This window comes from Marmota monax, unplaced genomic scaffold (assembly GCF_021218885.2).
Source record: "Marmota monax isolate L192 unplaced genomic scaffold, Marmota_monax_Labrador192_F-V1.1 WCK01_AAM20220418_F8-fsc01492, whole genome shotgun sequence".
Lineage (NCBI taxonomy): Eukaryota > Metazoa > Chordata > Mammalia > Rodentia > Sciuridae > Marmota > Marmota monax.
This window is the reverse complement of record NW_026695017.1, coordinates 14,092-39,923: the sequence shown is the minus strand read 5'-3', so window position 1 is coordinate 39,923 and position 25,832 is coordinate 14,092. Positions and strand designations below refer to the sequence as shown.

The 25,832-nt window shown below is 35.5% G+C and overlaps 1 protein-coding gene across 1 annotated transcript in view; it reads right to left on the bottom strand.

Moving 5' to 3' along the window:
* The window catches only part of LOC124081418 (contactin-associated protein-like 3), a gene marked incomplete at its 5' end in the record, with an annotated part of 48,426 nt that overhangs the window by 9,738 nt on the left and 12,856 nt on the right, over positions 1-25,832 (bottom strand). The window contains 6 exons of the mRNA XM_046427612.2: positions 9,548-9,635; positions 10,357-10,490; positions 11,767-11,997; positions 12,560-12,799; positions 22,843-23,061; positions 24,575-24,745. Coding sequence (XP_046283568.1) covers positions 9,548-9,635; positions 10,357-10,490; positions 11,767-11,997; positions 12,560-12,799; positions 22,843-23,061; positions 24,575-24,745 — 1,083 coding nt within the window. The remainder of the gene's footprint in view (positions 1-9,547; positions 9,636-10,356; positions 10,491-11,766; positions 11,998-12,559; positions 12,800-22,842; positions 23,062-24,574; positions 24,746-25,832) is intronic.

Below are 25,832 nucleotides of genomic sequence, written 5' to 3'. Positions count from 1 at the left end.
CTATGCGTGGGAAGAGATCAGGTAGTTTGTGGCCCTGTAGTAAGCAATTCCATCACAAATTTTCTGCAAGAATCTTCTGTAAGTAAATAACAGCTCTTGTAATAATATGCAGATAATCTTTGTCAGCCTTCTTTATGTCAAAGCAGCATGATTATTCTTTTTTGTGTTTGCTGTCCTTAACTCATGACCGCTACTCAAAATTGCAACATTGGCTTATCCAGCCTCCCCAGCTGCATGCCAGTGGCCATAAACTTCTGAGTGCTTCCAGTTCTCTTTTTTCTTTCTCTTACATCCCATCCTGTTCCTAAACGAACTCATTCAAATTGGACAAATGTCCAGTTATGGCTCATTGTTCTAATTCTCTAGGGTGCATGCATAGGATAAAAGGCTTTGGCAAATACATCTCTAATCAATTTTTTTCTTATTATTGAAATAGAATTGGTTATTAAATTCACCCTTACTATTGCCAGAATCATTTGTTCACCCCCAAAGAATCCAGTGCATATTTTCTGTAATCCTCATCCTGTCTCTCCCTAGACCCTGGCAAACCCAAACTACTTTCTGATTCTGTGAATTTGCCTATTCTAGATATTTCTTACAAAATAAATCATGATATGTGGCCTTTGTGTTTGGTGTCTCTGCTTTGTTTTCATCCATGCTGTAACAAATACTAATCTTTGTTTAATTTTATGGGTAAACAATATTCCATTATAAGGATAAACCATTTTTGTTTATCCATTCCTTGGTTGATGAAAGTTGTTCCCACTTTTTGGCTATTATAAGTAATATAATAGCATGAAGATTTGTGTATATGGTTTTTGTATGGCCATAAATTGTCAATTATCTATTTACTATACACAGGAGTAGAATGACTGGGTCATATGTAAGTCTGTATTTAACTTTTTAAGGATCTGTCAAACTATTTCCATAGAGTCTGTGTTGTTCCCATCAGGGATGTATATGATTTTCACACATCACTTGGTAACACTTGTTGTCTATCTTTTTATGTTATAGCTGACCTATTCAGTGTGAAATGGTATCTCATTGTAGTTTCAATTGTATTTCCTTTATGACTAATGATATTGAGCAGATTTTCATGTGAGCCTTTTGTATACCACATATATTATTTAGTTGAAAGAGTTCTTTATTGTATGTTGTATGTTGTCATGGCTTTATATAATGTTAGAAAAAACCCTTATAGAATACATGAATTGCAAACAACTCCCACCCCACTTCATGGGTTCTCTTTTACTTTCTTGATAGTGTCTTCTGAATTATGGAAATTTTTCATTTTGATCAAGTACAATTTAATCTTTCCTTGTTTCTGCTTTTGAGAAACCATCATCTAATCTAAGGCTTTTGAAAAACTTTATCTAATTCACAAATATGTACAACTAGGTTTTGCTCAGAGAGTTTTATAGTATTAGTTCCTATAATTTGATCTATCACCCATGTTGAGTTAATCTGTATGTGGTATAAGGTAGCATCTTTTTTTTCCCCCAAATGTGTATATATCACTGGTCCAGCAACGTTGTGAAAGAGAATATTCTTTCTCCCATTGAATGGTCCTGGCACCAGCATCAACAGTCAGCTCATCATGAATGTATGGGTTAATTCTTGGCTCTTAGTTCAATTCCATTTATCCATATGCCTATCCTTGTAACTACAACAGTCTTGATTACTGTGTCTTTCTACTAAGTTTTGAAATCAAGAAGAATGAGACTTCCAACTCTGACCTTCTTAATAAGATCTTTTGGCTATTAGCAGAGTCTTGCATTTCCATTTGAATTAGTTTCCTTTTCTTTTTTATGGGCAGTACTGAAAATTGTACCCAGGGCCTCATACATGTTAGGCAAGTGCTGTAACACTGAGTTATATCCTGAGTCCTCCATATGAATTTTTGTTATAAAATGAAAGCCTCCAGAAAAGACACATATCACATATAAGTGAATTTCAATATGGCTAACAGCATAACTTGCAAATTTATACTTAAAAAGTCATTTAAGTTTTAATATGGATTGTGTTGAAACTATACCTACATTTGTAGAATAGTATCTTCTTAGCAAGATTGTTTTCCAATTCCTGAACACAGGATGTCTTTACATTTAAGAAGATCTTTTATAATGCCTTTAAACATTATTTCATAATTTTCAGTAGATATGGATTGAACTTCTTTTGTTAAAATAATTCCTAACAAAATAATGCTACATTTTGTGGCTATTTTAAATGGAATTTATATTTGGTTCTCCATTCCAATTTCATGTTGTTCATTGCTAGTATACAGAAATACACTGAACTTTTGTGTATTGATCTTGAATACTGAAATCTTGCTGAAACTTTTAGTAGCTCTAATAGTTATTTTTGTAGATTCCTTATAAGATTATGTTCTCTAAATATAGTTTTACTTTTTTTCTTTTTAATCTGGATGCTTAAGTTATTTTTCTTGCCTAATAGCCCTATTTTAAACCTGTACTATAATCTTGACTAAAAGCCATGACAACATACATCCTTGTTTTGTTTCTGATCTGAGGAGGGTGATTTCATCTTTCAACGTCCAGTGTCACATTAGCTATGTGTTTCTTGTAAATGGATTAAACCATGTGAGAAAGTCCCCCCCCCCTTTTCAATTTGTTTGTTTTGTTTGGGGTAAAGGGGAGTCAATGTGCATGCTTGATCAAGTGCTACACTTCCAGTGTTTTTTATTTTATTTTGAGACAGTGTCTTGCTACATTGCCCAAGCTGGCCTCACATTTGTGATCCTTGGGGCTGGGGTTGTGGCTCAGTGGTAGAGCACTTGCCTAGCATGTGTGAGAACTGGGTTAGATTCTCAGCCCCACATAAAAATAAATAGAACAAAGGTCTATTGACAACTAAAAAAAATTTAAAAAGTGTTTTCTAAGAATGTTTAATGTCAAAATACTCAAGATAAGATGTTGACTGATAGTAGGATTAGCATTTAAAAAAAAAACCTGTGATCCTTTTGCCTCAGCCTGCCAAGTAGCTGGGATTACAGGTTTGTGACACCATGCCTGGTAAGGAAGTTTCCCTTCTATTCTTAGTTTGTTCAGTATTTGTACGACAAAAATATATTGAATTTTTCCGATGACTTTTGTGTGTCCAACTGAGGTGGTAATGTGGTTTTGGTCCTTTATTCTAATACCAAGGTACATTATATTGGGTGATTTTTATCTGTTGAGCCAATTTTAAATCCCTGGGGTAAATACTACTAAAGCATGTTGTATAATATTTTTTATAAGAGCACATTAATTAGAAATGCATTTTTATTTTCAGTGCTAGGGATGGAATCCAGAACCTTGTGCATGCTAGGCAAGTGCTCTCCTATTGGGCTAGATCCCCCATCGTGGAAGTTGAATCTCTACCTTTTTTTCCAAGATATATCAGGGTAAATAATAAGTTAAATTGGACATGAATGCTATTTTTTTTAGTACCATGGATTATTGAACCCAGAGGTACTTAACCACTGAGCCACATTCTTAGCACTTTTTATTTTTTATTTTAAGACAGGGTTTCATTAAGTTGCTTAAGACCTCATTAAGTTGCTAAAGCTGGCTTTGAACTTGCAATCCTCCTGCCTCAGCCTCCTGAGCTGTTGGGATTACAGGTGTGTGGCACCATGCCCAGCTGGACATGGATGCTATTTATATCTATATTCTCTATTATATGCAAACCCTGTGGAGGCAGGTACAGTGTGTGTCTTTGTGCTAGGCATTCAAATGTCTAATGAAATATAAGGGTATATTAGGGATCAAGAAGCAAAAATCTGTAAACATGAAGACAGGTTATTTGAAAATAGAAAAAAATGAAAAGGGATGAAGAAAGCTTTTAGAATTTATGAAATAGCACAAATATCCAAGTTATAGGAGCTCAAAATGGAGAAGAAAGAGACAAAGGGCCAGAAAATTTATTTAAGGAAATAATGGTTTCCAAATCTGGAGAAAGATAAAAATATCCAGGTACAGGAAGGTAAAAGGTCTCCAAGCAGACTCAAATCCAAACAAGCCTGTACAAAGACATGCTATGATTAAACTGCCAAAAACCAGAGAGAAAGGGAATCTTGAAAATCTCAAGAGAAGAAAAGCATATCACATATAAGCAAGTTCCATTAAGGTTAGCAGCAGATTTTTCAGCAGAAACGGCACAGAGAATGGATGAGTTATTCAAAACGCTCAAAGAAAAAACTGCCAAACAAGAATACTTTACCCTAAAAGCCATCACTCAGAAATGAAAGAGAAAGATTTACCCAGACAACAATTGAGGCAGTTCAATACCACCAGACCTGATTTACAAGAGATGCCAAAGGGACTTTTTTTCAAGATGAAAGCAAAAACTGATAATCAATAACATGAAAGCATATGAAAGTATAAAACTCAATGGTAAAAGTAAGTACACAAATTAGAAATACTGTAGTGGTGATATATAAATCACCTGTATCATTGGTATGAAGCTTAAAACATAAAACAATTAAAATAATGACAGTGACAATAATTTGTTAAGGGATATACAACAAAAAATATGTAATTGTGACATAAAAACAAACTATGGGGGGAGATAAAGTAAAAATATTGTTTTCCTTACATTATCAAGATGCTATCAGCCTAAAATAAATTCCTTATCACTATGTTTTATGTAAGCCTTACAGAAATCACAAAGCAAAAGGAACCAAAGCATATCACAGTCATATGTGATAAAGGTACAAGTTAAATTACACTCAACAGTGGAAAGTTAAAAGCTGTCCTCTAAAATAGGAAACAAGAGAACTGCTCACTCTTTCCATTTCTATTCAACAAAGTAGTGGAAATCTAACCAGAGAATTAGGTAAGAGAAGGAAATCAAAAGCATCAAATTGAGGTGGGCACCTGTAATCCCAGCTACTTGGGGGGTTGAGGTAAGAGGACTGCAAGTTCAAGAACTGACTTATAAGAAATGCCAATGGGAACTTTTCAAGGTAAAATCAAAAGATTTTGAGACTATGTCTCAAAATAAAAAATAAAAAGGTCTTGGGATGCAGTTTAGTCATAAAGCACCTCTAGGTTTAAACCCCAGTATAAGAAAAACAAAACAAATGTCACAACAATAACAACAACATCAAAAATACTCCCAGAAAAAAAATGAACAAAAAGAAACAAGACAACAAAACAAAACAACAAATAAGAAACCTCAAAATAAAGCAAAAAGCAACCAAATTGGAAAGCAAATAAACTGTTCCTGTTTGCAGATGACATGATTTTATATTTTCACCATCCTACAGACTCACCAAAAATCTGCTAGAATGGGTAAACAAACTCAACAAAGTTATAGGATACAATATCAACATGCAAACATCAGTAGATTTTCTGCACAAAATAAATTATTCAAAGAAGAATTTTTAAAATTCCATTTACAACATTTAAAAATAATTAAATTATTATAAATAAATTTAACTAAGGAGGCAAATGATTTATACACTGAAAATCATAAAACATTGCTGAAAGAAAATGAAGAAGATATTCCTGGATTGATATTTCTGCATTCAAAGAATTAATATTGCCAAAATGTCTAATTTTGTATAAAGATTAATAATCTGTATAAAAATTCCAATGATATTTTTTATAGAAATAGAAAAGAATCCTAAAATTTATACAGAATCATTAAAGATCCTGAATTAACAAAGGAATCTTAAGCAAGTAGAATAAACCTGGGAGCATCACACTACCTGATTTTAAAATATACCACAAAAGTATAGTAATCAATAGCATGGTGCTGGGATAAAAACAGACATACAGACCAATCGAACAGAACAGAGAACCCAGAACTACGTACTTTTAGCTAACTTATTTTTGACAAAGATTCCCAGAATACACAATGGGAAAAAGTCTGTACAACAAATGGTGTTAGGAAAACTAGATATCCATAGGCAGAAGAATGACACTAGACTCTTATGTCACATCATTTAAAAAATCAACTCAAAATGGATTGCATAGTTCAACATTCAGTCTAGAACTATAAAACTAATATATGAAGAAATATGGAAAATGCTTCTTGATGACATTCTGGGCACTGATTCTGGATATGACCTAAAAAGGATAGGTATCAAAAGTAAAAATATATAGTTACAGCAACCAAAAAGCTTCTACACAGTAAAGGAAGCAGCACAGTAAAGAGTCAATCTACAGAATTGGAGAAAATACTTACAACCTGTGCATCTGATAGCGGGGCTGACACCTCAGACACATTAGGAACTCAACTCAAGAGGAAGGAAAAAAAATAACACATGGACTTCCAGGAAATTCTGTTCTTTGCAACTACATGGATGAATCAGGAAGGCCATTGAATTAAGTGAAATACACCAGGCACAGAATTAAAAGTACTTGGTGACCTCATTATCTATATGTGAAATGTAAAAGTTGAACTCAGAACAGAGAACAGAATGGTATGGTGGTTACTGGGGTTGGTGGGAACAGGAGTTGGGGAGATGTTGGTAAAGGATATAAAATAACATCTCAGAGTCTATTTTAAGTGTTTTCCATACAAAAAGTGATAAGTATATGAGTTGATGCATATGTTGATAAGTACAATTTAGCCGTTCCACAATGTATACGAATTTTAAAACACCATTTTTTTACCTGATTCACATATATAATTTTTGTCAATTTAAAAATTTTAACAATAAGTAATGAATAACTTGTCATAATTTAGGACAACTTCTTGTAAAATGAATGGATCTCTGTTGAGTCTACCTATTGTTCTATTTCATTTTAAGCTAATGAAATGAAACCCAAATTGCTGTCTCCAAATATGAGAACAAAATTGTGTTCATCCTTAGCTTGTTAACTGAAAAGCAGCAACTTGGAACAGAAGCCATCTTGAAATACAGTTATCTAAAACATGAAAATTTGTACTAGCCTTTAATTCAAGATGCATGCCTCTAGGTAGAGATGAAATGAAATACTTATTATTTTATTAGACCAATTGCTTCAGTCTATAAGCTTCATTGTCAAATTTCAACTTTAATTTTTACAATCTGAAATGACATTGTTTTGACTACATCACTCTTAAATAAACATTTTTGGTTTAATGCCACTGTCCTCTACATATTAATTAGTAGGAAAATAAAAATTTATGCAATACAATTTATTATTCTACTTTTTAACTAATATGAACACCATTCATAAAATATGCTTCACTTTAATCAATTTCCATAATTTATTGCATCTTTCTTTTTTAAATATTTTTTTAGTTGTTGATTTTATTTTATTTATGTATTTATGTATGGTGCTAAGAAACAAACCCAGCGCCTCACACATGCCAGGCAACTGTGTGCTACCAGTCCCAGCCCTACTGCATCTTTCTTTACCCACATTAAATCTAAGACTAAATTCTATTTAAAACTACTCCTTTGCCAATTTCATTTATGGAAGACAACTTCCTATGGACATTTCTGAACATAACTCATTTTTCCTTCCAGGCACTGAAGACACTAAGGGCAGGAAGTTAATTGTTTGTGTGTTTATGTTTGTTTTGCTTATCGACTGACTCTGTCTTGGTGGCTTGAAAAAAGTAAAGACATCTGATCTGGGAATAAAGAGGAATTGGTTCACTGAGGGCAGAGAGGAACCACCTCTGCACTCATAGACTGCATCTACTCTACCAAAGTACAGCTTGGGATCGGTGTACCACGTGTGGGAACAATTTCTCATTTCTCTCAAACTTAGTCACCACCAGCCAGGACAGAGGGTAGAGCTCAATAGCAAATTTTTAAAGAGAAAGCAAAGTCTTTTCTACTTGTATGTTTTTAAAAATATGCACATTGATAAATTATAGCTATATGTGTTTTTAAGATACAAAATGATGATGCTGTGATTTTTTTTTGTTACAATGTGAAATAACCAAATTAAGCCAACCAACCTATCCATCACCTCAAACATTTTACTGTATTGAGAACATTCAAGATCCAGCCTCCCAGTGACATTGAAATGTATAGTATTCAGCTCTTAGAAAAGACCTTACAAAAATCTGAGGCTTTGTACTCCTTGATTATTATCTCAGCATTCATCAGAATGTTAAAAATAATTATAGTTCAGCTGATGGCTGAGAACTGGGTAGCAACCACTGGTTCCTAAAACTCAACACTGCCTTTGAACTTTTTGGAATCTCACAGCCTTCTCTAACTGTATTCTGTTATTCCATGGCTGACAGTTGGAGCAGTTTCTTTCATCTGTTTTTCCAATTCCTTCTGGTTTCCTATACTATAGAATAAAAAACTACTAATATCATGAAAACACAGATATCCAGAAATGCCTAGGAAATACAGCCAGTTTGCTAGAGACTAGGAAAATAACTAGCAGCACTTCTATACCAGACTGCAACAGTAATGAGCATCTCCTAACACAGAATGTGAAGCAACCATCATTATTTTTGTTTCTGTTTTAACTGGTTCAATCAGATTTCCATGTATGAGAACCAGGGCTAGAGTAACAAATCATGTGAAAGGACCAATAGTACAAGCTGTTTCTCCTCCAGGACTAGCTAGATTCTTTATTGAAATTTTGATGACAATGCAGAATCACCCCTTTAAGCTGAAATTTCCCTATCAATTCCATTTAGAAACTTACTATACACTTTCAGCAAAGAATTCAAATACCCTCCTCAAGAAACCCAATGTGCCCTCTGTGTGTGTGTGTGTGTGTGTGTGTGTGTGTGTGTGTGTGTGTGGTGAAGGGGATGAAACCCAGGGCATTGCCCATCATGCTAGGCAACTGCTCTACCACTGAGCCACACCCGGAACTCTTAATCTTATCTTTAATGCCATGTGACCAGCATAGAGCTGTCAGTTAGGCTGCACCATCTAAACTTCACACATTTGTTTTTAACATGTATGGGAACACCCTGGAGAGCACTGGGATTCATAATGCTTTCTTTAAAATAATTTAAAATTTGACTTTTATTTCTATTTAATTCATGTTGAAAAAGGAAAAATAAAGACACAAAGAATTTGATGCCTAATTAGTAAAGTACACTTTTATTTTGATGATTTTATGGAAAATAACTAGGGGCAGAAAAATGTCTGTGAGATATTTAGGCTGTGATTTTACAAGAGTGGCTGAGAGTAAGTGACACATCTCATTGCAACTCACAATTGTCTTCTTCTCTTAATCTTGTCTAGTTTTATCATTAAATAATTTCTTATTTGGCTTGTGAATTCTTCGCTGAAAGTGTGTATTAAGTTTCTAAATGTAACTTGTGAACTTAATATCTGCTTTGATTTTGGCTTTTTTGAGTTAGAAAATTACCAAGTTTTTAAGGGTTATGCCAATTGCCAAGTGAGGGGAGGTTAGTGGGAGAGCTTTTCAAGGAAGGCTGCAGCTCCTGGCAGGCAGCACTTAGGATTACAGGTGCACTCAGATAAGAATATGGTTTCTACCTTGATTAGCACTCACTGAAAATTACCAACATGACAAGAAGCCTCTTTCAGCTTGACAAAAGCTTCCTGCATTTGCAATTCCGTGGTTATGAGCCATTTCTTGTGGGGAGACACTCTTTCACTTACCTAAAATCATCCCCAACACAAGAGATATGACAGCATTGAATTCCATCCCTGATGACAGAGTGGCTCTTCTCCTTGCATTCTGGTTAACCTATTAAACAGTCCACAAGAAGTAGACATGGAAATGTGAGCAATTTGGATGATAAGAGGATGGGAATCAAGGGCAGGCCAAGAAAAATGACAAAGATAAGTGATACATTAGTGCTATCAGAAAGATGAAAGAAACCAACTTCAAACAATAGATTATCTAGAATGGAGAAACCCTTTCTTGAACAATTTCAGTAATACATTAAATTCCACTTGTCCTCACTGTCTCACCCTTTTCCCTTTATTTTTATTCATGGTATAAGTATCCATAAATGGTATAATCCGTAGGAAATGCAATAAGCTATTTTAAATCTCAAAGTTTAATTTACTCTGGTGCTTTTTCAAAAATAGATTCTTATTTTAAGCAAGATCTTGACCTTTTCCTTGTGTTTAAATTGCTGTAGCATTTATTCTTTTGTATAAAGTGGGAATGGGTTTGTCAACTTTCACTATCATATATTAGATATTTCTCTATCAAGTCAAGTAAAACATCTGAGGACAGCTTTGCTTTTAAAACTGTTAGTACTTACTAACAACAGCTTTGATAATCTCATTGCTAAACAAAACACTTTGATTACATGTCTGTCCTAACAAGACTTAGAGAATAATAGTGCTAAATGGGTATTTCTGTTATTAAGATGTATTATCAAATTTTTGCTTTAACTCATACATTCTGAGAGCCACTATTTTAATTATTGATGCCATTGTTAGATTTATTATCTTACCTCTACAAAGACCACTGCAGCTTCTCTGTTAATCTTCACATTGTGAAGTTGCCCATCAGCCAGGTTTTTAAAATCAAAGTTAAAAACATCTGGCTCTCTGTGTCTGTCTAGCTTATACCTGATCTGCAAACTTCCTGAAGACAAAAAAAAAAGACAGTTTTAACTAAAACAAAACTTTACAAAAATTGCCCACGCAGGTTCTAAATCACATTAAATTTTCTAAATATAATTTGAATCTATGGAGCATATTTTTGGGTGGAACAATATATACTTCTCCTGGAAAATTGATCGTTTATGAGCTATTTTAGGGCCACATTCTAAATTTAGTTACTATTTTAAAAGTTAATATCAAATGGATTATAATGAACAGTCTCCTTTCCAACATCCTCAATTTTCCTTAACTAAATGAAAAAGTGTAAGTTGAGCATATGAAAACTCTGAACCAGGCTCTAAGTCAATTATTAATGTGATAGTCATATTATTAAATGGTAAAACCTCAAGCAATACTGCATTAATGTTCAGGTTCTTTAACTTCTTTTAATCTGAATTCACTGCAATTTAATGTATTGTTGACATTTGCATAATTAATTTTTTTCCTTACACGATCAGGATTTTTCCCCCTAAAGTTTGTGCCATAACAAAGAAATAGAGAAAAATAGAAATATATTGTTTTTTGCAGTATCCAAATCTCTCATTCCACATACTGTACTTCTTCACAGATGGAGCTCAATAATTCTCTTAATACTTATAATTCTCATATGGTTTTTGCATATCCATAGAAACCAGTTTAAGATTGTTTGTTCTCCAACTGTGTACTCCTGAAAAAGCCTTAGCAGGCTTCAGTTGGGTGGGTCACTCAACTTTTTCATATACGCATGACACTAGTGATTTCTCAACTACTAATAGATAAAGAACCATCATATTTATTGGATGCTTATGGATATTGTCTTTTCTATGGTTTAAATATTTCTTTATTTTTTTTTCTTAGAGGGAACTAGAAATATTTTCCATGTATTAAACAAGATATTTCAAAGAGAACTACAAAATTCAATTATATATTTCATACATAGAAGCATAGGCCCCCCCCAGGGAATCACAGGAAGCACAGTTTCACACCAAACCCATAAAATAATCAAACGTTTATGGGAGAAAGGCATCTTAATTGAATCGTTGAAATGTTAACTTTTGCTGTAAATATTTGGGGTTATAATGAAAAATAAAGCAACTGTAGTAAAGCCTGGTTTGTGACTGGATCACCGAAAGGTCCTGTGGCTTTATGGTCACATTTTTCTTACTCAGTTTCTTATTTATTTATTTATTTATTTATTATTGGTTGTTCAAAACATTACAAAGCTCTTGACATATCATATTTCATACATTTGATTCAAGTGGGTTGGTTCTCATACTCACCATTGGAGGCAAGGATAACTGAAAGGTACTCCTCATAGACAGAGCCTACAAACAGCAGCAGGCTGGGAGTCCCCGTGGTTCGGAAGCTCAAGGTGACTATTTCCCTGGTTAGTGTTAGCTCCTCATGAAATAAAGCTGCTAAGGAGCTGGAGTTCCCATTGAAGGTGTAATTGTGATGCTCTTGAAAACTGTAGATTATGGAGGAACCAGCTCCAAAATAGGCAGAAATCTCTGGACAAAATTTTTGTTTTGTTAGTAATACTTAAGTGCAATAATACTTGCTTTATGCACATTTTTTAAAAAAACCTAATCCCTCACTATCCCAAGAGAGAAAATAATAATGGCATTTTTACTGTTTCATTTTACTTTTACAATTTTAAGGTTAAAAATGTATATATACTATTATTTATCTAATAAAATATTACACATACTCATTCTCCATTATTTTTATAACTTGATTTTGTAATGATAAATATTTCACTGTTGCCTTCAAAATATTTCATCTTAGATTTACATAAAATTAAATCTCTAGTCTAAACATATAATTCAGAGGTTTTTCCTCTTCATGGGGCATTTCACTACGGCAATCCAGAAATGACTGCTACCAGAGCTAACAGAAGTAGCCAGTAATGGCTTCTCAAAACAGATTCCTATCTCTTCCTGAATTACACAGAGGATTTGGGACAGAAATTCTATTTCAAATCATCATAGAGTTGCTTTGTCCTTTCTTTGTAGCATCATATGCCAGAACATTCTTCATGTTGTACTTGAAGCCTCCTTCTTGGCCACTTACCATGTGAGCAGAATGGGCCCTCATAGGCAGAGGATGTACAGTCGCAAGCCACTCCTCTGTGCTGTTCTTGACATATGCCCCCATTGTGACACAAGTGTGCATAGCTGCTGCAGTGTCCTGCACACCCTGCCTCCACTCCTGGAGTCACCTTGGCTCTTCCCTCCAGGTCCAGAGCCATCCCGTTCAACTGCAGAAACCGAATACACCCCAGAAAGCCCCTCTGCCTGCTGGCCGTTCCACCTGCAAGGGAAACACTGCAAATGGCAGCACAGTTCCTCCTGTACTATTGGCAAGTCAACACTCCACCTGAGGCCTTGTGGACAAGATCAAAAACCAGGACCCTTAAAAATGTTCTCTATGGAGACCCAAGATTGTGGGCTAGAGGAAGGCTGCATTCTGTGTTGCTCTGTGACCTGGATTCAAGCAGTGGGGAATACTGTTTTTCTGTGAGTTATTAGAGGACCCCCAACAGCTGTGCCAGAACATTAATGCACAGGTCCCTTGCTGCAAACCCACACAGGATCCTGGTTGTGGCTGCCTATGCGCAGGACCTCTGGTCACCATTCCTCTGTGCAATCCCATGAGGCTCCCCTGTCGCCTCCATCTTGGGACACTGTAACCACTGCCATAGTCCCTTACTTGCAATAGCCTGCACCTGGGGACACCAAACAGGGTCTGAAGACAGCCACCAGCCACAACACTGTACACCACCGAGCTGCATCTCTGAACACGACACCCAATGCCACTGTCCAGCCCTTGGGACACCTTTGTCACCATCTTTAGTTGGGGCAACTCCCAGCTTGGCAAACCGGCTGGGTCCTAGAAGCAATGTCAAAGTACCTATAGTCCCCAACTCCTTCCTCCCCTGCAGCCACTAACAGGGCACAGTGCTTGCGGCTATGTGGCAAGCTCGCAAGCCTGGCCCTGAACTGCCCAATACAAAACAGCTCTCTGGGACAGGTACGCAGCCCCCATAGCACAGTCCATAAGATCTCTGGAGAGAGAGGTTCCTGATTGGGAAGTAGAAAGGGAGGGGGTGAGTGAGATACAGTTTAGAGACTACATTAGATACCAGGAATTGTGAGGGCTATGGTCTATAGGTGATATAAGGAGATAAGACCAGGCACCTACATCACATGTGTAGGCCCCAAAGGAGATACTTAAGATGCTGTCTCCCACTGGGGACATGCAACTACTATATGCCACTTCCAGGAGCTCCATCCCCAAGACCAACCCTCCTACCCTAATAATCTTCATTAGCCTAAGGGTGGAGATACCAGCAAACAACAGACAATCCCAACTACTGGATGAGTAGGGAAGCAGGAAAGATACTGAACTCCAACAAAAACAATCCTTGTATTTTCCTTTGAGATTTTTTCTTTTCTCTTTTTTCCCCTCTCTCTCTCTCTCTCTCTCTCTCTCTCTCTCTCTCTCTCTCTCTCTCTTCTCCCACCCCCACATCCCCAACATTTGTGAAACCAAGTATTTTTCATGGATTAGGCTATTGAGGACTGGAATGTCTGTGTAGTATATGACAGTTGTGTTGCATATTATTTTATCTCCTATTTCTACATTTTTATTTTTCTTAATTTTTATGGTTATTTGTTTTTTTATTCCATTGTCTTCTCACTTACTAGTCTCATCAAAATTACTTTCTCTCTTTTCTCCTGCTACTAGCCAACTAGATTCCTTTTTCAAGCTTCCTAAGATCTAATAAGTCTTTATATCCTTACCTCCTACCTCCTTAACATCTCATCCTATACCACACCCCTGTTCTCTTTGTTCACCATCCGAAACTGTAGACCCTTTTGCAAACCTACTGTTTATATTGTAGATAATAATTAAACTCAACATTTCTGCATATTGTGACAACCCCACAAATGTCTTAATAGTGGTTATTTGGTTCAAGGTTGTATATTGTTTGTATTGGGATCTGTTAATATTGTTCTCCCCCTTAAAAGAGAGGTATTGGAACCCTGCAGGGACACTATATGCCTATAGGGTAAAAACTGTAACACCTTGGATCTGCAGTGCTACAAGGGAAGACATACAAACAACATGAGAAAACAAGGGAATGAAGTGCCCTAAACAAACCAAGATACTATATTACTAGAATCCATGGCCAGCACAGCAGAAGAAATGACAGAGAAGGAGTTCAGGATATACATAATTAAAATGTTCTGTGCATTAAAGGATGATATAAGAGAGCAAATACAGGCAGCAAAATATAATTACAATAAAGAGTTACATAAGCCAATATAGGAAACAAAAGATTCCTTCAAAAAGGAGATGGAGGTTCTGAGGGGGCAAAAAAAAAAAAACAACAGAAGTCCTTGAAATGAAGGAAAGAATAAACCAAATTAAAAACACAATGGAAAGCATCACCAACAGGTTAGATCATTTGGAAGACAAAACCTCAGACAATAAAGAGAAAACATATAATCTTGAAATAATGTTGACCACAAAATGAAACCATAAGCAGAACATTCAAGAATTATGAGATAACATAAAAAGACCAAATTTAAGAATTATTGGGATAGAGGAAGGCATAGAGTTACAAACCAAAGAAATGAACAATCTATTCAATAAAACCAGAAAATTTTCCAAATATGAAGGATGAATTGGAAAATCAAATACAAGAGACTTATAGGACACCAAATGTACAAAATCATAACAGATCCACACCAAGGCACATTATAATGAAAACACCTAGCATACAGAATGGGAGAATTTTAAAAGCTATAAGAGAAAGGAATCAGATTACATATAGGGGGAAACCAATTAGGCTATCTGCAGATTTTCCAACCCAGATCCTGAAAACTAGAAGATCCTAGAAAAACATATGCCAAGCTCTGAAAGAAACCAAGAATATTATATCAGCAAAATTAAGCTTTAGATGTGATGACGAAACAAAAACCTTCTATGATAAACAAAATTTTAAAAAATTTACAACTAGAAAGCCTGCACTACAGAACATCCTCAGCAAGATATTTCATGAGAAGGAAACAAAATCAACAATGAAAATAAGCAATGGTAGGTTTTACACTAAAAGAAAAACCAATCAAAGGAAAAACCAAGTCAAGTTATATAGTAAAAATAAACAAAAGTGACTAGAAATATAAATCACGTCTCAATAATAAACCTGAATGTTAATGGCCTAAGCTCATCAATCAAAAGACAGGCAGGCAGATTTGATTTAAAATAGACCCAACAATATGCTGCCTTCAAAAGACTCCTCTCTTAGGAAAAGACATCCACAGATGGAAGGTGAAAGATTGGGAAAAAGATATCCCTCACATGGACTGCAGTAAGAAACAGGGGTTTCCATCCTCATATCAAATAAAGTAAACTTCAAGCCAAAGTTAATCAAAAGGAATAAAGAAGGATATTATATACTGCTTAAGGGAACCATACATTAACAAGACATAACAATTATAAATCTATATGCTGCAAACAATGGAACATCTATGTTCATCAAACAAACTCTTCTCAATTTCAAGAGTCAAATAGACCACAACACAATAATACTGGGTGAGTTTAACACACCTCTTTCACCATTGGACAGACCTTCCAAACAAAAGTTAAACAAAGAAACTACAGAACTCAATAATACAATCAATTAGACTTACCAGACATATATAGATATTTCATCCATCAATGAGTGAAATACACTTTCTTCTCAGCAACACATGGATCCTTCTCTAAAATAGACCATATATTATGCCACAAAGTAACTCTTAGCAAATCCAAAAAACAGAGATACTACTCTATATTCTATGAGATCACAATGGAATAAAATTAGAAATCAATGATAAAATAAAAACTAGGAGCTACTCTAACACCTGGAGACTAAATATGCTATTGAATGAACAATGGATTGCAGAAGGCATTAAAGAAGAGATTAAAAAGTTCTTAGAGGTAAATGAGAATACTGATACAACATACTGAAATATCTAGGACACTATGAAGGCAGTACTAAGAGGAAAGTTATTGCATGGAGTTCATTCCTTAAAAGAAAAAAAAGTCAACAAACAAATGATTTAACATTACATCTCAAAACCCTAGAAAAAGAAGAACAAACCAAAAAAGTAGAAGCAGGAAATAATTAAAATCAGAGCTGAAATCAATGAAACTGAAACAAAAGAAACAATTAAAATATTTGACAAAACAAAAAGTTAGTTCTTTGAAAAAAATAAATAAAATTGATAAACCCTTAGCTGTGCTAACGAAGAGAAGGAGAGAGAAAACTCAAATAACTAACATCCATGATGAAAAAGGAAATATCATGATGGACACTACAGAAATACAGAAGATAATTAGTAATTCTTTTGAAAATTTGTACTTCAATAAAATAGAAAATATTGACGGCATCGACAAATTTCTAGAGTCATGTGATTTGCCCAAACTGAATCAGGATGATATATACAAGTTAAACAGATCAATTTCAAGCAATGAAATAGAAGATGCCATCATAAGCCTACCAACCAAGAGAAACCCAGGGCCAGATGGATACATAGCTAAGCTCTATAAGACCTTCAAAGAAGAACTAATACCAATACTCCTAAAATTATTCCATTAAAGAGAAAAAAAGGAAAAAAATTCCAAACTCATTCTATGAGGCCAATATTACTCTGATTCCAAAACCAGGCAAAGACACATCAAAGAAAGAAAACTTCAGACCATTATCTCTAATGAACATAGATGCAAAAATTCTCAATAAAAATTCTGGCAAATCTAATACAAAAACATATTAAAATGATAGTGTACCACAATCCAGTGGGGTTCACCCCAGGTTTGTTCAACATATAGAAATCAGTAAATGTAATTGGTCACATCAATAGACTTAAAGATAAGTACCATATGATCATCTCAATAGATGCAGAAAAAGCATTCTACAAATACAGCACCCCTTCATGTTCAAAACTAGAAAAACTAGGGATAATAGGAACCATATCTCAACATTATAAAAGCTATCTATGCTAAGCCCAAGGCTAACATCTTTCTAAATGGAGAAAAATTGAAAACATTCCGTCGAAAAACTGGAACAAGACAGGGATGCCCTCCATCACCACTTCTTTTTTTCCTAATTTCTTTGTTTTAATTAGTTATAAATGACAGTAGAATGCATTTATATACTTTGATATATCATACATAGATGGGATATAATTTCTCACTTTTCTGAGTGTACATGTTGCAGAATCAATATTGGTCATGTAGTCACATATATACATACAGCAATAATGTCTGTTTCATTCTACTATTTTTCCTATCCCCACATCCTCTTCCCTCCCCTCCCATCACTTCCCTCTACCTAATCTAAGGAAACGCTCTTCTTCCCTAGTGCCCCGCACCATATTGTGAATTAGCATTTGCCTATTAGAGAAAACATTCGGCCTTTGGTTTTGTTGGATTGGCTTATTTCACTTAGAATATTCTCCACCTCCAACCATTTACTGGCAGATGCCATAATTTTGCTGGTGGGACTGCAAATTGGTGCAACTACTATGGAAAGCAGTATGGAGATTCCTCAGAAAACTGGGAATAGAACTACCATTTGACCCAGCTATCCTACTCATTGTTTTATACCCAAAAGACTTAAAATCAGCATACTATAGTGACGCACACACATCAATTTTTACAGCAGCTCAATTCACAATAGCTAGACTATGGAACAAACCTAGGTGTCCCTCAATAGATAAATGGATAATGAAAATGTGGGATATATAATCTTTTACCACTTCTATTTAGTTCTTGAAACTCTAGCCATAGGCAATGAGACAGATGAAAGAAATTAAAGAGATACGCATAGGAGAAGAATTCAAACTATCACTATTTGCTGATGACATGATTCCATACCTAGAGGATCCAAAAAATTCCACCAGAAAACATCCAGAACCAATAAATGAATTCAATGAAGTAGCAGGATATAAAATCAACACCCATAAATCAAAGGCATTTCTATACATCAGTGACAAATCCTCTGAAAGAGAAACTAAGAGAACTACCCCATTTACAATAACTTCAAAAAATAAAATAAAAAACTTGGGAATCAACTGAACGGAAGAGGTGAAAGACCTCTACAATGAAAACTATAGAATACTCAAGAAAGAAATTAAAGACGACCTAAGAAGATGGAAAGATCCTCCTTGTTCTTGAATAGGCAGAATTAATATTGTCAAAATAACCATACTACCAAAAGCACTATACAGATTTAATGCAATTCCAATCAAAATCCCAATGACATTCCTCATAGAAATAGAAAAAGCAGTCATAAAACTCATCTGGAAAAATAAGAGACCTAGAATAGCCAAAGCAATCCTTAGCAAGAAGAATGAATCAGATTGCATCATGCCACACCTTAAACTATACTACAAAGCTGTAGTAACAAAAACAACATGTTATTGGCACCAAAATAGACTTGTAGACTAATGGTACAGAATAGAGGACACAGAGACAACCACCTAAATACAGTTACCTCATACTAGACAAAGGTGCCAAAAACACATATTGGAAAAAAGATAGCCTCTTCAACAAATGGTGCTGGGAAAACTGGAAATCCATATGCATCATAATGAATTAAGCCCCTATCTCTCACCACGCACATAACTCAACTGAAAGCTGATCAAGGACCTAGGAATTAGACCAGAGACCCTGTACCTAATGAAGAAAAAGTAGGCCCAAATCTTCATCATGTCAGATTAGGCCTAAACTATCTTAACAAGACTCCTTTAGTGCAAGAAATAAAATCAAGAATTAATAAATGGGAGGGATTCAAACTGAAAAGTTTCTTTACAGCAAAAGACACAGTGAGGTGAAGAGACAGCTTACAGAATGGGAGCAAATTTTTACCACATGCACATCAGATAGAGCACTAATTTCTAGGGTACATATAAAGAACTCAAAAAAACTTAACATCAATAATAATAATAATAATAATAATAATAATAATAACAACAACAACAACCCAATCAATAAATGGGCTAAGGAACTGAACAGACACTTCTCAGAAGATGATTAACGAATTTATGGAAAAATGTTCAATATCTCTAGCAATTGAAGAATGCAAATGAAAACTACTCTAAGATTTTATCTCACTCCAGTCAGAATGGCCGCTAGAGGATGTGGGGGGAAAGGAACAATCATACATTGGTGGTAGGACTGCAAATCAGTGCAACCAATCTGCAAAGCAATATGGAGATTCCTTGGCAAACTTGAGATAGAACCACCATTTGACCCAGCTATCCCACTCCTTGGTTTATAGCCAAAGACTTAAAAACAGCATACTTCAGTGATGCAATCACATCAATATATATAGCAGCACAATTCAAAATAGCTAAATCGTGGAATGAACCTAGATGCCCTTCGGTAGATGAATGGATAAAGAAACTGAGGTATGTATACACAGTGAAATATTACTCAGCATTAAAACAGAATAAAATCATGGTATTTGCAGGTATATGGATAGAGTTAGAGAACATTATGCTAAGTGAAGTAAGCCAATCCCAAAAAACCAAAGGCCAAATGTTTTCTCTGATATGTGGATGCCGATACATAAGTGGGGTGAGGGGGAGCATGGGAAGCATGGAGGAACTTTGGAGAGGGAAAAGGGGAAGGAGAAGGGAGGGGGCATGGGGGTAGGAAAGATGGTGGAATGAGATGGACATCATTACCCTAAGTACACGTATGAAGACACAAATAGTATGACTCTACTTTGTGTACAACCAGAGAAATGAAAAACTGTGCAATATATGTGCACTATGGATTGATATGCATCCTGCTGTAATGTATAACAAATTAGAATATATAAATTTTAAAAAATAAAATAAAAACAAAAAAGAAAAAATGTTCTCTAAACAAATGCAATTTTGAAAACATAATTGTGACCAATTGTTGAGAATTATTAAGCAGTACTGAATAAACCACTAATATAAATATATTTTTAAAAGTTGAAGTTAGTAAATATTCTAAAAACACTTCTTCAGGTTACATTTATTTTTTTTAGTTATAGATGGACAAATACCTTTATTTTGTTTGTTTATTTTTTTATGTGGTGCTGAGGATGAAACCCAGGGCCCCCGCATGTGCTGCGCCAGCGCTCTACTGCTGAGCCACAACCTCAGCTCTTCAGGTTACATTTAAAAAGATGTTTACATTTTTCCTTTATAAAGCATGAAATAAAGATCCATGATCATATCTATTTATTTATTGTTGTTTGTTTGTTTGTAGATGGACACAATAACTTTATTTTATTTGTTTATTTTTATGTGGTTCCGGGAATCAAACCCAGTGCCTCATGCATGCTAGGCAAGCACTCTACCACTGAGCCACAACCCGGGCCTCCATGATCATTTTTAAATAATTTAAATAATAATTTAAATAATTTAAATGATATGTCTTGAAAGGTTATGTAGCTGAAAATCTCTAATTATATATGTGAACTTCTTTTTTTGAAGAGCTCTCAGTACTAAAGCTGTGAAGAGAAACTGAGGAGGGAGCAATAAAGAGGACACAAGGGTGAAGCCATGAATGAGGACCTCAGGCTTACTGGCTGGACCCCGTTAATCCAGGGTCATGGTGGTGTAACACAGCCTGAACACTATGCTCCTCTGTAATTTTCTTAACTCTCATGTGAGTTTAAGGTGATAGTTTGCAAACATGGAAGCACAGGTGTAACTGCAGAGCTTGTTAAAAAACACAAATCTCATACTTAGGATATCCCATATCTGAATTTTCAACTAGCTTCTCAAGGCATTAGAAATCTTACTCTGTAGGGATGCTAATTCTAGGTGAATTTCATGCAAACTTGGCTTCAAGAAATTCCATTAATTTACCCTAAGGATTATAAATCAGAAAATAAAATTGTGTAAGTTGAGCTGTAGTTTGATGATTTGAAATGAAGCTTTATATCAATAAGAACTAATTGTGCTTGAAGCCAATTTTAAGGAGCCCTGGGTTGTACACCGCCCCCCCGCCACCTCCCACCCCCACCACACACAATTGCTTAAATTCACTGAATAACATTAGATCCTCTTTGGTGTAGGTATATTCCAGCTTACTAACTTGTGATTTATATTTGTTTTAATTGGATTTTGTTTTCATTTACTTTAAAAGACATGAGAAATGACCAAGTGAGAGCTACTTGGTTAATCTGCTTACTTTCCAAATTAGAATAGAGTTGCTTGAAACATAATGTAATAAGACATTTTTTTCCTTGAGAAAAACAATAATAAAATAACAAATAAATAAAGGAAAGATTTCCATTGTCCAGAGATATCTCTTTCCCAACCTTCCATAGGGGGAATAAAACCCAGGGACCCTTTACCACTGAGATTCATTCCCAACTCTTTTTTTTTTTTTTATAATTTTGGACAGGGTCTAAGTTGCAGAGGCTGGCTGGCCTCAACTTGTGATCTTCCTACTTTGGCCTCACAAATCACTGGAATTATAGAAATGTGCTACTGTGCACAGTTTGAGCTGTAATCTTTAAAGAATGGGGAACAAAGAAGTCAGACATGGTTATGAACATGGCCAATGTGAACACAGAGAAGCAGAAGTGGAATAGGACAAGGGAGGCCAGGAACGACATGGGGGTATTTCTTGCCAGGGACAGACACACTAGATAACTTCTGTGACATGGTCTCCTGTGGTCTGTTTTGAGGGTACACTGGAGGATTCTGTCCTAATTGCAAGGCAGGTTCTCTAATTCTACAGAGATTTAAAATAGGAGAAATAGATAAAAATGGCTAAATGTTCGATAAAATAGTATTGATGAGAAGTAGCTGAAGAAAATGCAAATTGGCTATTACATTGAGTATAAATTTGGAAATTCTAATTGGGTCAGTTTGGGTTTCTGTGGTTCAAGTCAGTCAATCTCTTTGAGGCTGCATTATCTTCTCAGTAAATTGGGCAAAACAGCATCTGTAAAAGGAGATATTAAATATTAAATACGAAGGTCTTACAAATGGTGCTACAGTCTCTATTGTCATCATTGCTGTTATCGCTATTTTTTTTTTTTGATACCAGGGATTGAACTCAGGGGTACTCAACCACTGAGCCACATCTCCAGTCCTTTTTTGTATTTTATTTAGAGACAGGGTCTTAGCACCTCACTAAGTTGCTGAGGCTGGCTTTGAACTCATGATCCTCTTGCCTCAGCTTCCTGAGCTGCTGGGATTGCAGGCATGTGTCACCATGCCTGGTTTATCACTGCTATTTTAAATTACAGTTTCTTTTGGTTCAGCTGCACTTAGAGCACAGCTCAGTTATAAACCATCAGTACTCACCAATGAAGAGCTGGCTGTTGAGCTGCAAGAGGAGGTGCCCACCAGTGGGGGCAGGTTGAAACTTTTGAGGGAGCTGATCCACTTGGAGAGATGCTTCTTTAACATTTCTTTCTGCCTTCACGTGATGCCATCCGTTGTCATTAAAGGGAGTGGGTGACTGTACTGTGACTTCACAAGGACCATTCCCCACATCAAAGGAAAAGGTCACTTCTGTGGGAGCTGGAAATTGTGGATATTAAAGTTTCTCAAGTTAATTCAAAAGGGAGAAAATGTAATCCTGAGTGGACATGAAAACAGTATTGTGGTATGCTCATAATGAATAGGGCAGTGATGCAGGAAAGAATTACTTAGAGTTGGTTAGGAGGGAAAAATAAATTTGAATCCTGGAGAAAGAAAAACAAAACTGATTTTAATACATTCTTTCTCAGAGTTTGTTATGGTTGAGATATGAGATGTCCCCCAAAAGCTCATATGTGAACCAATACAAAAGGGTTTAGAGGTGCACTGATTGAGTTATGAGAGCCTTAACCTAATCAATGTGTTAATCCATTAATAGGAATTAACTTGTTGGCAACAGTAGGCAGATAAGGTGTGGCTGAAGGAGGAAGGTCCCTGAGGACATGCTTTTGGGGTTTATATTTTGTTCTTGGTAATTACAGCTCACTCTCTCTGCTTCCTGGTGCCAGGTCCTGAGCTGCTTTCCTCCTCCACACTCTTAGGCCATTATGTTCTGTCTCAACTCAGGCCTCAAGGAATGGAGTTGGCCATCTATAGACAGAGACCTCTGAAACCATGAGCCTCCAAATAAACTTTTCCTCCTCTAATTGTTCTTATCAGGTCTTTTGGTTACAGCAGTGAAAAAGCTGACTAAAACAGAGTTTAATTGCTCATCTTGCTAAGCTCTAACTAGCAGACATTTACCTATTGAAAGAAATCTAGCATGTGATCTGGCTTCATATAAATGATTTTGATTAAAGGTGATTTAAAACTTCATATAATTTAAAAAATCGTAAGTGAAATCTTTGACCATAAGAAATAAAGATTTGCACATGTGATTAAATAATGTGAGCAGTCAATTCAGTCAAATAATTTTTAATTTAGTAGAAATTAGTTATTTGACCAGTCTGGTTTAATCTCCTGACTGCACACAGAAGTAAAGTAGCACCAAACCATTATAATCTGTTGTATATCTCAGGAGATGTTGTTTCACTCTTTACCTGCTATAGTTTGGATGAGTAATTCCCAAAGGCTCAGGTGTTATTAAAGTCTTGGTCCTCAGGGTGGTGCTATTGGGAAGTGGAACCTTTGGAAGGCAGGACCTTCCAGGAAGGTCTTTAGGTAATTGAGAGGGCATGGCCTTGAAGAGGATTGTGGGGCCTTAGCCCTTTCCTCTTTCTCTTTTTTTCCTGGCTCAGGGGTAAGCACATGCTCCCATGATGACATACTGCCCTCACTAGAGGTCCAACACTATGCAGCCACTCTATTTTGGGCTGAAACCTCTAGAACCATGAGCCAAAATAAACCTTTCTAAGTTAACTGCCTTAGATATTTTGTTATAAGGATAGAATGCTGACTTCTTTAAGATAAAAGAATTTTTTTAAAATAATAGAATTTTGGTATTTATAAAAATATACTTGATAAGGAAGCATGGCAGCAGATTAGGAATGAGAATACTAAAGGGTTTATTGCTCATTACTGAGCATTCTGTGGCTTTGTCTCAGTGGCAACTCACCGTGCAGTTCTAGTCTGATAAAGTCTGTGATACCCAGGTTCTCTACAAACACCCCAGAAGAAGCTGTTGTCTTAAAAAAGAAAGACACATCAGCACTGAGCTCTCCATGGAATGTAGGGAAATGAAGATACGAAGTCTCAGTATTGAATGAAGCTGAATTCCAAAATGAATCTGTTTATTAAAAAAAAGAGTGAAAGTAATAGTGAAACAAAACAATAATTGCATTTTATGTGTCTAGCATTTATTTTTACTATTAAATGCATTACTCATCTAAGGAAGTCTTCATTTTGAGGTTCTTCTAGACATGAAGCCATGATATGAATATCCAAATGGTGATTACTTGGATCATTAAGATTCTGGACATGGATAACTGAGTAGAATCACTATGGAAATGGTCTGTGTTTTTAAACACAATTTTACTTTTAATTTAAGGAGTTAAAAATGACTATTGATTTTGATTTTAATCTGCATTGATTTGTGTAACTTTTACCAAAATTGAGAGATCTCCCTCTTGATATCCCCCTAAACTCACATCCTTTCTTCCTCATCCCTTTATAGTTTGCCTTTTCTAAAGGTCGTATAAAGAGTGATCCACTTTTTAACATTTCAAGATTGGCTCCTTTCACTCAGTATAATGGCTTTGAGATCCACTCACATTGTTGTACATATAAATATCTGCTTTTTCCTCCTACTGACTTCTCTAATGTAGATATGCTATAGTTTGACCAAACTGAAGAACATTGAACATCATTTCCAGATTTGGGAAGAGAGCTGCTATAATATTTGTGTACAGTTTTTCGGGTGAACATAAGTTTTCATTTCTCTAGGTTAGTAAATACCCAGCATGGAATTTCTGGATCATATGGTAGGTATGTATTTAACTCTAAAGCAAACTGCCAAACAGTTTTCTAGAGTGGCTGTACATTTGTCATTTCCATCAACAATGTATGAGTATTTTTACATCCTCACACAGCACTTGGCATTAGAAGTTTTTGTTTGTTTTTTGGCAATTCACATTGGTGTGTTGTGGTATCAATTTGCCTTTCCTAATGGCTGATGTTGTAGAACGTCTTCTCATGTACATCTGTGCTATCCTTACATCGTTTTTGATGAAGAGTGTCCTCAGTTTGGGGAGAATCAACATCTTTCCTATATTGAGTTTTCCAATCATGGACACAGTGTATGTGTCTCCTCTTATTTATATTTTCTTGATTTTTGCCTTCAGTCTTTTATAGATTTCAAGTAAACATGTTTTGTT